At 40.7% G+C, this 11,983-nt stretch overlaps 1 protein-coding gene across 1 annotated transcript; it reads right to left on the reverse strand.

The window, feature by feature from the left end:
* Positions 1-8,077: 8,077 nt before the first annotated feature.
* Positions 8,078-11,847, reverse strand: LOC142933183 (uncharacterized). The gene is made up of 8 exons (XM_076077314.1): positions 11,812-11,847; positions 11,097-11,300; positions 10,545-10,781; positions 10,349-10,438; positions 10,074-10,151; positions 9,366-9,641; positions 9,122-9,220; positions 8,078-8,882 (listed from the first exon to the last, which is right to left on the reverse strand). The coding sequence occupies exons 1-8, from the start codon at positions 11,845-11,847 to the stop codon at positions 8,736-8,738; spliced, it is 1,167 nt and encodes a 388-aa protein (XP_075933429.1). The 3' UTR covers positions 8,078-8,735.
* Between the last annotated feature and the right edge of the window lie 136 nt (positions 11,848-11,983).

Consider the following 11,983-nt stretch of genomic DNA (forward strand, 5'->3'; position numbering starts at 1 on the left):
ACTGCAGGAAATAAACAACCCGCCAAATCTGGGAGCGAGTTCATGGAACTACATTTCAGCACTGCTTCACAGTTGATACTAAAAGTTCCAGGTACTCTCACAGCATGGCTGACAGTGCTATCAATCATATAGCTATTTAATACTGTTTCCATACAAAGATCATAAGACAGGCTGTTCCAATCTTTATGCTAAAGCCTTCTCTGTAATAAAGCAAATAAGCGAAAATGTTGAGAGATTAATATAACAAGGACGAAATACACCAGCAAAACTACCGGGGAAACTAAATAACGAGATATCACGTGTTAAGCTGTAGAGGTGCTGGTAGACAGATTTTGTTACCTACAGAGCCAGGCTAGCTGTTTCCCATGGTTTTCTGTCTTTATGCTAAGCTAACTGGATCTAGCTGGCTCTAGCTTCATATAAAACAATCAGAGATAAGAGAGATATTGATCTTCTATCTCTTTGCAAAAGAAGCAAATACATGTTTTGCATCTGTCCATGTAGACTTGTAGATCATATCCTACTGTTTGCGTCTGGTTATTGCAATGAATGTAGATTTACATGTCCACATTTACAGTATTAAAAAAATTGACTCTACATAGTGTGACATCTTGATTCATGGCTACATTTGTAATATTTGCACAAATTTTCGAGTGATCACAATACTTTACAATGAAAGCTCTGCCGGGCAGTTTTACATCCTTCTGGTGCAGCAGCTCCTGACTGATGTCCAGCTTTTAGCACCCGGGATGTTATTTTTATCACATGACCACTAAAAGTAACTTTATCTAAAATCCAAGACCGCAGTTATCCATAATCAGTACTTCCATTGCCAAACAGGCATGTGGTGTCATCTTTAAAACTAATGGTGGTATCTTATAAAACCTGCGACAAGGTCCATACTGTGAAACCTCTGTACTGTCTGCAGAAGTGATCTATTACATCCAGCTCTCAGCTATTCCTGAGCCTGCATAGTTCAGTAGGTTTCAGTGCAGCTTTCACACTATCAGCAATAATGGGTCGATTTTCACCGGGGCAAACCATGCTGAAGAGGAGGTCGAGCTGAGAATTGTGGTGGGTAAAAACTTCGCCCCATATACGTATGTAAGACAAGCAATATGTCTCTGTGGTTATAATCTCGAAGGATGTAGAGCTGTAAAATTGTAATACAAGGGGAAAACCAATATGCTTCCAATTACTAAGCTTGAATTGCAAAAGGATTGTGCTGAGCCACTCTATATGTTGTACATCAATGGGAGCAATGCAAAGGCTTCACTTTGTTAAAATGGCGACACAGTTCCCATCGCTGTTTGAGTTCAATGACATTTCATAGTCTGGATGTGTGAAAAAAACATTTCCCATTTATTTTCACCTCAGCAAACACTGCACACACTCATCAAAGTACTTCTGCTGCTTACGATTCACGATTATTCTCTCCACAGTGTTAACAGGTTATCTGCAAAATGAAAACTGGTAAGGCCCCCCAAAAGTTTCTTTTATAATCAGCGGAGGTTATTGTAACGCATACTTGAAACTGTATTAAAAAGAGACTTTCACAGCCTCTGCTGGTTGTCGTAGACTCAGTCAAAGAATAAGCAAATGTTTTGTTTTCACCTTTCATCTCAGAGATCCAGTGCAGTCCAACAAGCCAGCCTGGGTCTTACATAATAATGAGTGGCTAGAACATTTGTTTTTCGCATCAATAAATCAAATGCTCTGACAAAGAAAATAAAACTATCCAGGCGTTCGCAGGACTGGAATAAGTCTGTCCATAATTTCCTTCATTGCACTCATTACCTGTATGCCCACCTGCACGTGCACTCACTGCATGTCACCGGAGTCTTCTTCAAGCTGCTAGCGTAACAGCTGTGAGTATTAACAATAGCAATGTTCATTGTTTACGTTTATAATGATCATTTTAGGGGATGATGATAATAGAGATGAGCTGTCAGTGTTGCCCACTTGGCATCTGTTGGAGCTAGTGCTGCTAGCCCAGAGTTGGCAACACTGAGCTGGGTTTTTCAGATGGGAATTTATTTAAATCTAGCTGACTCTTGCTAATTTCTCAAGATTACCAACCATAGCAAAATTTAAAATGTCTTTTCTGCCAAAATCATTATATTTTATCAACCAAATGTGGCGTTTTGATGGCAATACAGTATATATATACCCATCAGGGTTTTTTGATTATTACTGTGGCTTTTCTGGTATATATATATATATATATATATATATACATAGATATACATACACACACACACACACACACACACACTTTACTTAACCAGATAATACTTATGATGAGTTAAAAAAACAAACATAATAGATATCGATTTAAATACTCAATAGCATGTGAAATAGTTGGAATTTGCACCATATTTACCATTTGCAGCCTTATATATTAATCATTTAATACCGAAATGGGTCATTCTGCCTGTACAATGAGTATTTTTATTTTTAATATTTACTTGTAATGGAGTATTTGTACATTGTCATATGACTGACGAGTACTTCTTCTACCACTTTCCTTAACACCATGCCACCCATGTTCTTGTCATGACACCTAGTTCATGAGCTTGAGCAGGTTCACTTACACGTCTGAGGGCCAAGGTATCTAACATCAGCTATAAATAAATAAAGAGAACAAATGCCTCAGCTAAACTAATCATGTGCCATCTTATAAACTTGTTTGTTTTCATGCTCTTATGCAACCTCCTTGTTTGCATGTCCTCTGTAGTCAAAGCAGAGTAAATTTACACTGTGAAAGGTCAAAGCCAGCATTTCCTCCTTGCCCATCAGAGCCCTCTCAAATGTTGATTGCGTTGAGTGTTGCTGGGGTCATGCCGTCCTCACAGATCACATTTCCAACCACCACTGGCTCACACGGGCTACATGTCACCTCACTGTGCTCTCACTCACACAGTTATTTCATGTGGCATGTCAGACTCGTCCCAAAGAGTGAATACAAGCAACACTAAATCATTTTTTTGAAGCAGACCACCCAATGTGGGGACCTTTAAAAAAACAGACATTCATAAACAGTTAGCAACCAGAAAGTGACAAATATACGTAAAGGAAACATACTACTAAATGAATGCAATGGACGTTATTCCTTCTCCAATGCTTCCTCTTTAGAAGCTGCTTTACAAAACATAAGTCCAACTTTAAGCAGCGCTCTACAATTTCATATTCACTAATTTGTTTGCCCTTAATGATGCTAAGTTCAGTGCCACATTGAGCATGTAAGCTATTCCTTTTTAAAGGAGGACATAATTGCTGATTTAAATCAAAAACCGCTGTGCTCCGCTTATGTTAAAATACATATCTGAGCGGCTCACGGTGTGCCACAGTAAAAGCATAAACAGTTGGGTGTGTCACTAAGTAAAGAGTTCAATTACAGACAAACACACTACCCCTCCCTCCAGAGTAGATAGGGCGTGCAAATATAGCCCACTGCCAGCTGCTACCGAGCACATTGGGTTATCTCCCTCAGATTATAAACAAATGCTTTCATTCCCAGTCACACACACAAGGACAAGAACTACAACAACAATGCACGTCATTTTCAAAAGCAGCATATTAAGGGAGAAAATACCAGTGTGATTAAGCAACATATTAACACTGATAAGATTAATTTACAATCATTCTTGTGACTTTTCTGTTCTTTTAAATTCACTCGAAAGCAGTTTGGTAACTGTTATTTATCCTACAGGAAATAAGAGGATCAAATAGCAGCATCTGAATACTGCGTCTATATGTTTATGTGTGAAAGCCTGGAAGGTGGCAGCGGGTGGTAGAGAGCGCAATGGGGGGCTAATAGTGCTGATGGATTAAAACCAAATTATTTAGCTGGTTTCATTTTCCAGTAGGATTTAGCTTTGAGGTAAAATCCATCTAACAACTTTAAAGCCAGAACCATTGTAACTACAAAGCTCAGGAATCGGAAATAAAGGACGGTTATATTACTTCAGCCTCACAGGCTTTTTATCTGGTGCACATTTTCAAAAGAAATACATGTATTTCCAAACCCTCTTACCTTCCCCTGATTGTTATTCAAACTGTCCATTTCTGCTTCAAATGCCTCTCCATCCAGAAGTGTTGTGCATCCACGATTCAGGAAATATCTCAAGACTTAAGATGATGATCAAAGCACATACGGAAAGCAAGACGCACACTTTTCAGCCCGACTCACAAAGTTCAAAGTGTATTAGTGTTGGTGTGTGTAGCGCCCTGCAGATTTCCTTTTATAGACACATAATAGCCACAAATAGCTTGCAGACTGCAGTCAGCCTGCTGGGCACCAGAAGCAATGTCTACACTTAGAGCTACAAACAAACACAGCTCTGGTTCCATGGAAAGATTTATTGTTCAATTGTAACACTTTTAGTCTCCGATCCCTGAACATTACAAAAGTTGTGTATTCCTCCAAGGCAAGGGGCCTTCATATATTATATACTGCTACAAAATGACTGACATAAGGCTGAAAACATGACATATATCTTGGCTGACTGAGCTCAGATCATAAATAAGAGAGGTGGAGGTGATTGTATTGATCGGGAAATGAGAAAAACCTTCAAAGAAAATGTGTGTTGCCATACATCATAACATCATATCAAACATTCATGAAACAAGCATGTCTGATTTATTAATAAAGAACATTATTTTTGAATTCATGAGCAATATAAGCTGTTCATTCAGACTCCAGATACCATCAACCTCTGCCAGCCAACAGACTGACGTGACAAATATATCTCAGCATGTTTCTAATAATGACTTATCGGGGTGCTTGAAACAAATTCATTTTCTTGCTTGTTTGAATCTGCATCGACTTCTCTGCTCCCTTATCAGTGAGTGAAAGCAGACCTCTGGAGTGGATGCTAATCCTTTAAGTACACTACATTCTTCATTCCTGTCACAGCTGTTCTTGTCTATTTCCACCCTGCTATCTCCTGTGCCTCTGTCTCACTGTGGCACCCGCACGCAGAAAGAAATTACAATACGACTAAGCTTCACACCTACACCGCCGCCTGGTCCTCTCTAGTTTACCTCTGGTGTTGTAAACTCCCTGGAGTTTTATGAGTTAGTATTGTGAGGGGCTCGTGATGAAAAGCATCTGACAAGTGCCTGAAATGCAAATATGTAAACGCCTTTGATAGCAGCAAATATTAAATTATAGCCTTAAATTATAGCCCCCCCGATTAATATCCAGTATCAGTTTGCTTTGATTACTGGCATGTAACATGTGACACTTTGGAGCTAAAAGCTAATACTTCCAGCTCCAAGGACATTTTTCGATACTGGAATACTATATTTAGCAATTAGTTTACACCAGCAGAGATAAGCCTCTTGGCAATCTACTGTTTTAATGAGTTTAAGCTTAATACTAAATTGTTTAGGTTAACTGCTAGAGTCCAAATGTGCAGTATTTATCAAAATGCAATGAGGTAAATGTCACCTATTAAAAGAAACCCCCACACAGACAAACAAAACAAATTAAATACAAGTATGTGAAAAGTGACCTTGTTGGGCGATATGACGAGATTGACATTCAAAACGATGTGGTTGGCCACTAAATAATTGTCCTCACATGTCCACGATAATACAAGATAATATTTAATTATGCAACACCTGTTACATTTTTGCTTTATCAGTGTTTTCCACAGGATTTTGTGAGACTATGTTGGGTAAACATTGGACCATCTCTTACTTTGAAGCTGCTACATAGAACTTTTATTTTTGTGTTGATATTGACAGTCCCAGTGGACCAAATTGGTAGTGTTTCCCCGTCCCATTAGAAAACCTCTTATTTTATTGCAGCAGGGTCTGCCAGTCTGCTGTGCTCAGTCCTGGTTCTGGGTCTCCTCTTCCTCCCTTCCCTCCTCACTGCGGCGGGCTGGGCACTAATAACAAGCATTAGAAAATGTATTATATATAAATAATCTTCTTGCTTATGGTCTTGTTCACTCATAAAGTTCATATAAAGGCATCGGTTCTAAATTGAGACCGTTTTGTAACCAGTTAAAAGCTCCTCACAGTAGCTTTAAGTATCGATGACAATACTTTGTACTTTTACTTCAGGTCAATCCAGGTCTGGTAGATTCCCAACATAGCCGCAGATGGAGCACAGAGGACAGTCTACACCGGTAAACAGTAGGGCAAGGAGCTGGGGGGTCTCGCCGCAGGGAGAGAAGGCACAGCAAGCACCAAGTTCACGCCCCTGAGCAGCAGCGAAGTCTATGGGATGGGTGCTGTAGAGCTGACAAGGACTGAGCCACGAGCCGCTTTTACAGCCGAACAAGAGCCGACCAGCGAGCCCACCCGCTGAGAAGTGCAAAAATATTTTCAGTTCATTATGCAACTGTTGCAGAAAGAAATGATGTTGGCGGGGCTGCTAGAGTCTTGGTGATTAATGGGAAACGCTGACTATATTCAGTCCCTGTCTCTCTTTTTCTCTTACTTATAGCTTATAAAAAAAGTAACATACAAACTATACGTCTGACTATATAAATGTAATTTATGGTGCTGTTTGATGGCTGTTAGGTTAATAAAGACTGCACAACTGACATTTTCAAAACGTTTTGTTTTTTGTTGCAGGAATTGACGCATTTACTCAACGATGCGCAAAGTGGGCCGGTGTTTTGGATGACAGGGGATCTCACCTGTGACGTGAACGGCAAATAACACACTTGATGAGGAAATCCCCTATGGAACGAAACAATTTAGCCTAATACTGTATCGGGGATGTCCCGGCTCATAGTCATAGGTCATATTGGCAACTTCAATTTTATACATTACAGCCATCATGGACTGCTTGTCATACAAGACCAAGTAAAGCTGCGACCATTGTCATTTATAGCCAGCAACTCAATTTTGCTGCCTGAAATGATACATGTCTCTGGCAGATTTTCTCAACACTAACTAGCTGGCTAACTAGCCTAATATATACTCCATGAGTTAATTGGAAATGCTGCTGTCATGATGTTTTCAGATTTAACAATATAAGAGAAAAGGTTTGAGGAGTAAGTGACGTGTTTTGCATTTGTCATTAAACACTTTTTTCACATAACCTCACAAACAAAAATACAATATTTAGTTAATGAGGTGCTCCTTGGCGGGTTACTACTGTATTGGTAAACTAGTTGTCCATTTATTCCATACACTTTTTGTGGTTGAAAGAACTCTTTAAATGCATCAGAATATACAGTATGTATCAGAAGCTACTGATCATACCAGATCAAGAAAGGCTGAGGGTTCATCTAAAACCACCGATTATGTTAAGCTGAGCAAGAGGATGTTTGTCTGTCTGTTGGTTTTTTTTCTTACAAATTCAACTTACAACTTACACTGTTATAGCTTCTTCTAAAGTTGCATAGTGTTGCTTTAAGTTATCAAGTTGTCAAAACGTATGTGACTCTGATACATTTACAACACTAAAACTACATTAAACTGTCATCATTTACAATCAATAAATTGAATCAAAATGTCTTATGAATCAATATGGAATAAACATTTTAGCATGTATGTTACATGGTTCAATTCTTTTACAAAACCAATGGTCCCATCCCAGTTATATGACTGTAATACAAATCCGCGCTCATCCTCAGATGGATCCATGAAGGCCTCTTGAGACGAAGACTTTATCACGATATGAGCAGGACCAGCCAGTAATTGACTCTGGATGGAATCTCGCACACTGGATGCGCTTTTCAACAACTTGTGTCCCCAGATTATTATCACCCAGCTCTCCAGTCATCACTGGAGAGCATCACTGATGAAACAAGTCCTAGTCATGTCAGTGTGTATGTGGCCAACAGCAAACGTACAGTAGGTGGACACAACAAACAGCAACACTTGTGCAAAATGATGCAATCCAGCCCGACACCACAGCAAATTACAACCTCAAAATATCTGTCAAACTATCACCTTTCTGACAAAACAGAAACTAATCAAAGTGCGTGTGTTTGCAGAGCTCTTTTACTGAATTGCTGTACACTCTGCAGGTGTTCATGCCAGTATCAAGGTCAGCATGCATGGGTTTGTTTGTTCTACAGCTCAAAGAAAAGACAAACCTCTTGGAACAATATTTGTGCACTTTATTGAGAAAGTGAACAATGAACACTCAACTGTTGTGACTGTGAGAATGTAAAAGTGTAAAATAATACAAGGCAGATATTGACAATCAAAATGTCTGTTTTCTTTGTCTTTTCAGAAAACAGCGCATAATTTGACAATTCTGAATTTTGCTCATACAGAAGGTGTGTTCAGTCTTAATCAGGACTCTGCAGTACGCAAACTTCCTGTGGACTCTGTTCAGCCATGGAGCGTTTTATCTTGGTGAAGACAATAAAAAGTTTAAGGGCGTCACATTGTCATTGGCGGAGACACTATTTAGCACAACGGTGTGAAGTAGAGGTAGCCAGCAGTGTCCATAGTTAAATTGACTCTATATATTATTATGAATTCATTTGGACATTAGAGAGCAGTCTGTTCATGCTTTACAGTCTCTGTTCTATGTAGTTGCACAGGCAAAACTCTGTGGTTTTAGTAATGAAAATAAAGGCCATTCTTGCAAATGGATTCAATATTACCAAATACTATTAGCAGCAATTGATTCGTGAAGACAAAAAGCAATAAAAGGTTGTTTTACACTAATCCACCAGAGTAACATGAAGGAAAAAGAAAATAGCTGGGTAATAACAGTCTGTGTCCTTCATGTATGTACCTCTACGCTGTGGTCAAGGTGGGTAGAAAGCGCTGTCGAAACAGTGTACGTGTCTGTCAGGAATGTCAGACTCATGTAGCGCCTCTCTGCTGGGGATCTGTGTCAAGAGCTCCACATCTTCATCTGAGGTAGAGGGATGAGTGAGGATGATCCGCGGGATCTGTCAGATGATTGCCACAGAAGGGAACAGGATTGGGAAGGAAAATAAGTACGCTTTCATGTGATACAATGTCCTTACATGCTGAAATGTCAGAATAATCATGTCATGAAAATCTCTAATGTTTATCTTTGCAGGATTCTTTGGATTTTGGAGGTCTCGGGGATTGCTAAAATTAATTGATTTCAGTGTAAAATGATATCGTAGGTGGTATAGGCTACTGAGGGATGAAATCTGCTTACTGTCATTGTGTGCTTCCCCCCTTGAAGTGAATCATTTCCCATCAAGGCCTGCACCTTCATCTTAAAGAAGGTCCTGTTCAACTGGCTCCCCAAATCAGACTGAAACGCCAAAAGACAAAGAAGTGTAAAAGAAAGACTTATTTTGAGGGCGTAATCCACATATGGCTTGAGGCACATCGTAAAACAATAGTGACATTTGAAAAATGTTATTCCATTTGTGCTGTGATTTGAGCAAACCACCCACAATGCCATTGCCGTTGCAGACAACTGCCTCAATCTCCTTGGACAAACAGTCCTCTGTGCTCTCCATCTTGGGCTGTGTGTCTCTCTGGCCTCCGCCGTCCTGCCTGCACGGCTGTCGCTGCGTCACTTCCCGAGGATCCTGAGGCTCATCTGGGTCACACACCTCTCGGGGTAGCAGCTTTTCTCTGAGTACTTTCATCTTAATGCAGCTCCCAGCATTCCTGAGGGCGCTGACTGCCTCATGGTGGGTCGCTGCCTGCATATTGATGCCATTGACCTGGAAGCACCGTGGTCACATTACACTTTCAGGGGTCAGGAGTCAGAGGTGCGGGGCTAAGTCACACTCTTAGTTGTCTGAAAATAGCATGTTTATTACCACTACAGACTCTAAATCGGCTAACCTACCAAAGTGTGACTCTAAAGATTGATTTTGCATTTTGATTCACTTGTTTTCAATTTGGCTGCTGCCTCATATTGTCTTTATTAGTGAGGGGAGTCCCAGCAGAGTGTCCTCTGCTGGTCTTATGCTGCCCTCCATTGGTCACAAGAGGAACATCAGCAGGAAGTAGGTTTCATAATGACATTCTTGCAGCCAATATAAAGTGCTTAGTGATTTCCATTCAGTCAACAACATTTCACACGCTGGGTTGAATATTTAACAGTTAGTGAACAGGAGATTATGAACAGAGAAAAATGACTCCAAGCCTACCTCCAGCAATCTATCTCCAACATGGACCCCTGCCTTTTCTGATGCCCCCCCTCTATTTACTCTGGAAATATAAATGCCCTGAAAGGAAATAGACATGTTAGCCTGAGGGACACGTGTAATAACATTGTGCTCAAAGCACTCCCTGTTGGTAAATTAGAATGTGTACTTGTTGGAGTTCAGTTGCTCAAGGCTGTTGCTTCTCATTATCTTTAACAAAACAGGCAAACATGTTGCAAGGGATTGAACCCTGCCGGCTCTTCTGCACCAGCACTTACCTCATCATGGTTATTGTAAGGCAGAGAGCCCCTCCCACCAGCAATGCTGATTCCCAAACTACCACTCTGGCCAGACACTTTGATCTGTAACTAATACAAATATATTTAAAACCACAATCAATCAATTTCCAGCAGCATCTAGTGCAACCTCACAGAGAATGATTAGACATTAAAGAAAGAGACGGCGTTCAGTTACTCTTAATGGCACATGGGAGACGAATGATTCCTGAGGAGGGGTCCGCTCTGTCACCAAATGCTTCAGATGCCCGGTTGTGGGGGAGATCTTTACGTTGGTGGCAGGGTCTCCATGTAGACCGGTCCCCGCATTAAGAGCTCTGTGATGCTGTAACTTCCTCCCCTCTTTGTTTTCACCTCTCTGATGGCGAAACCGTCGCGGTGAGGCATCGCTCTCCGGCAGCTGGCCTGCACCATCCTGGTGATTAGAAATAATTCAACGCTTTTGTCCTCGTCAGTCTGCGAGATGCATCCGTGGAGGCCGATATATAAATTCACTCACAAGCCATTAGCAAAATGAGAGACTGATAAAAGGATGAAACAAGTAGTTAAACAAGCATCTTCTCAGAAAGGGTTTCTTGACATGTAATAATGATTCATCTAGATTAAGTGGGGAAATCTGCAGCAGAATTACAGTTGATGAACAGCTGCAGTGGAAGGCGTGGCTGATACATCAAGAGAAATCAAGATAAACAACATGAACTGTGTAAGATACCTAAACTTGAAAACAGACCTCCTCGGGTTGCTCAATTTCCTCTGCTTCCTTCTCTGCGCTGGTCATGTCAGTGTTTATGTGGCCACACACACTGTCGCCGGCCGGGAACAGTTGAGGTCTTGCCTGCTGACACTCTTTGTTTGCCAACCAGCTGAAGCCTGGAATGGCCACATTTTGGCTGCTGGTCCTGAGGGACGGGTTAATATGAGGCTTTCTACACTCCTGGAGATAGTCAGAAGACACCAGCCGATGCTGAAAGTTTAATTTTTAAGTAAAATCTTGAAGGAAATAAGTAGCGACAGTGATGGATCAGTGGGGAAGAAGTTTGATGAAACCATGTCCCTCATCTTGAATGCATGGCCGTTTGTCAAGGCAGGACTTGAACTAAGAGCAGCACAATGCCAATCCTTGGAGGAATATCATGCTTTCCAGTGGAACAGCTGATAATCAATGTAGTTAAGCCACATTAATAAAATCCTGTTCTACTATTCATAATTCATGCTTATGTTGTACACCAGGGGGCACCAAAACAGTGATTACTGCAAAGTGTAATTGCACTATGCTCACTGGTGCAATCGTTTTATAAAGCGAGAGCAGTCAAGGTGGAAAGATCTCATTTGTTTGTCTCTTTCTCTGCCTTTTTGCCAAAATTTGTTTTCTGATGCAGCTTGAGCAGAAGGCAAAGAAAGACAGTGAAGGTTGATGCCATGCTTGAAACGCATTGTCGTCTCACTGAAGAAGCCTCCACTTGAGAATAGTGGGAGTCCATCTTAAGCTTCACTACATTTCTTATTACAAACAGTTCAGCACCTGAAACTGAACACCAGTAACACCACTAACCAAGACTTTCCAGTGAATTACCTGTTGTTTTTTAAATGTTTTTGACTCAACAGGTAATTCACTGG

This window comes from Anarhichas minor, unplaced genomic scaffold (genome assembly GCF_050575085.1).
Source record: "Anarhichas minor isolate MPS153535 unplaced genomic scaffold, ASM5057508v1 ptg000058l, whole genome shotgun sequence".
Lineage (NCBI taxonomy): Eukaryota > Metazoa > Chordata > Actinopteri > Perciformes > Anarhichadidae > Anarhichas > Anarhichas minor.

Bases quoted from the DNA above. Each gene is read 5' to 3' on its own strand.
- LOC142933183 (XM_076077314.1), bottom strand. From the start codon at position 11,847: ATGGACTCCCACTATTCTCAAGTGGAGGCTTCTTCA. The intron at 11,301-11,811 runs GTGAGACGACAA...GACTATCTCCAG, and splicing joins CTCAAGTGGAGGCTTCTTCA to GAGTGTAGAAAGCCTCATAT. The intron at 9,221-9,365 runs GTGGGTGGTTTG...TTGGCGTTTCAG, and splicing joins TCTGCAACGGCAATGGCATT to TCTGATTTGGGGAGCCAGTT.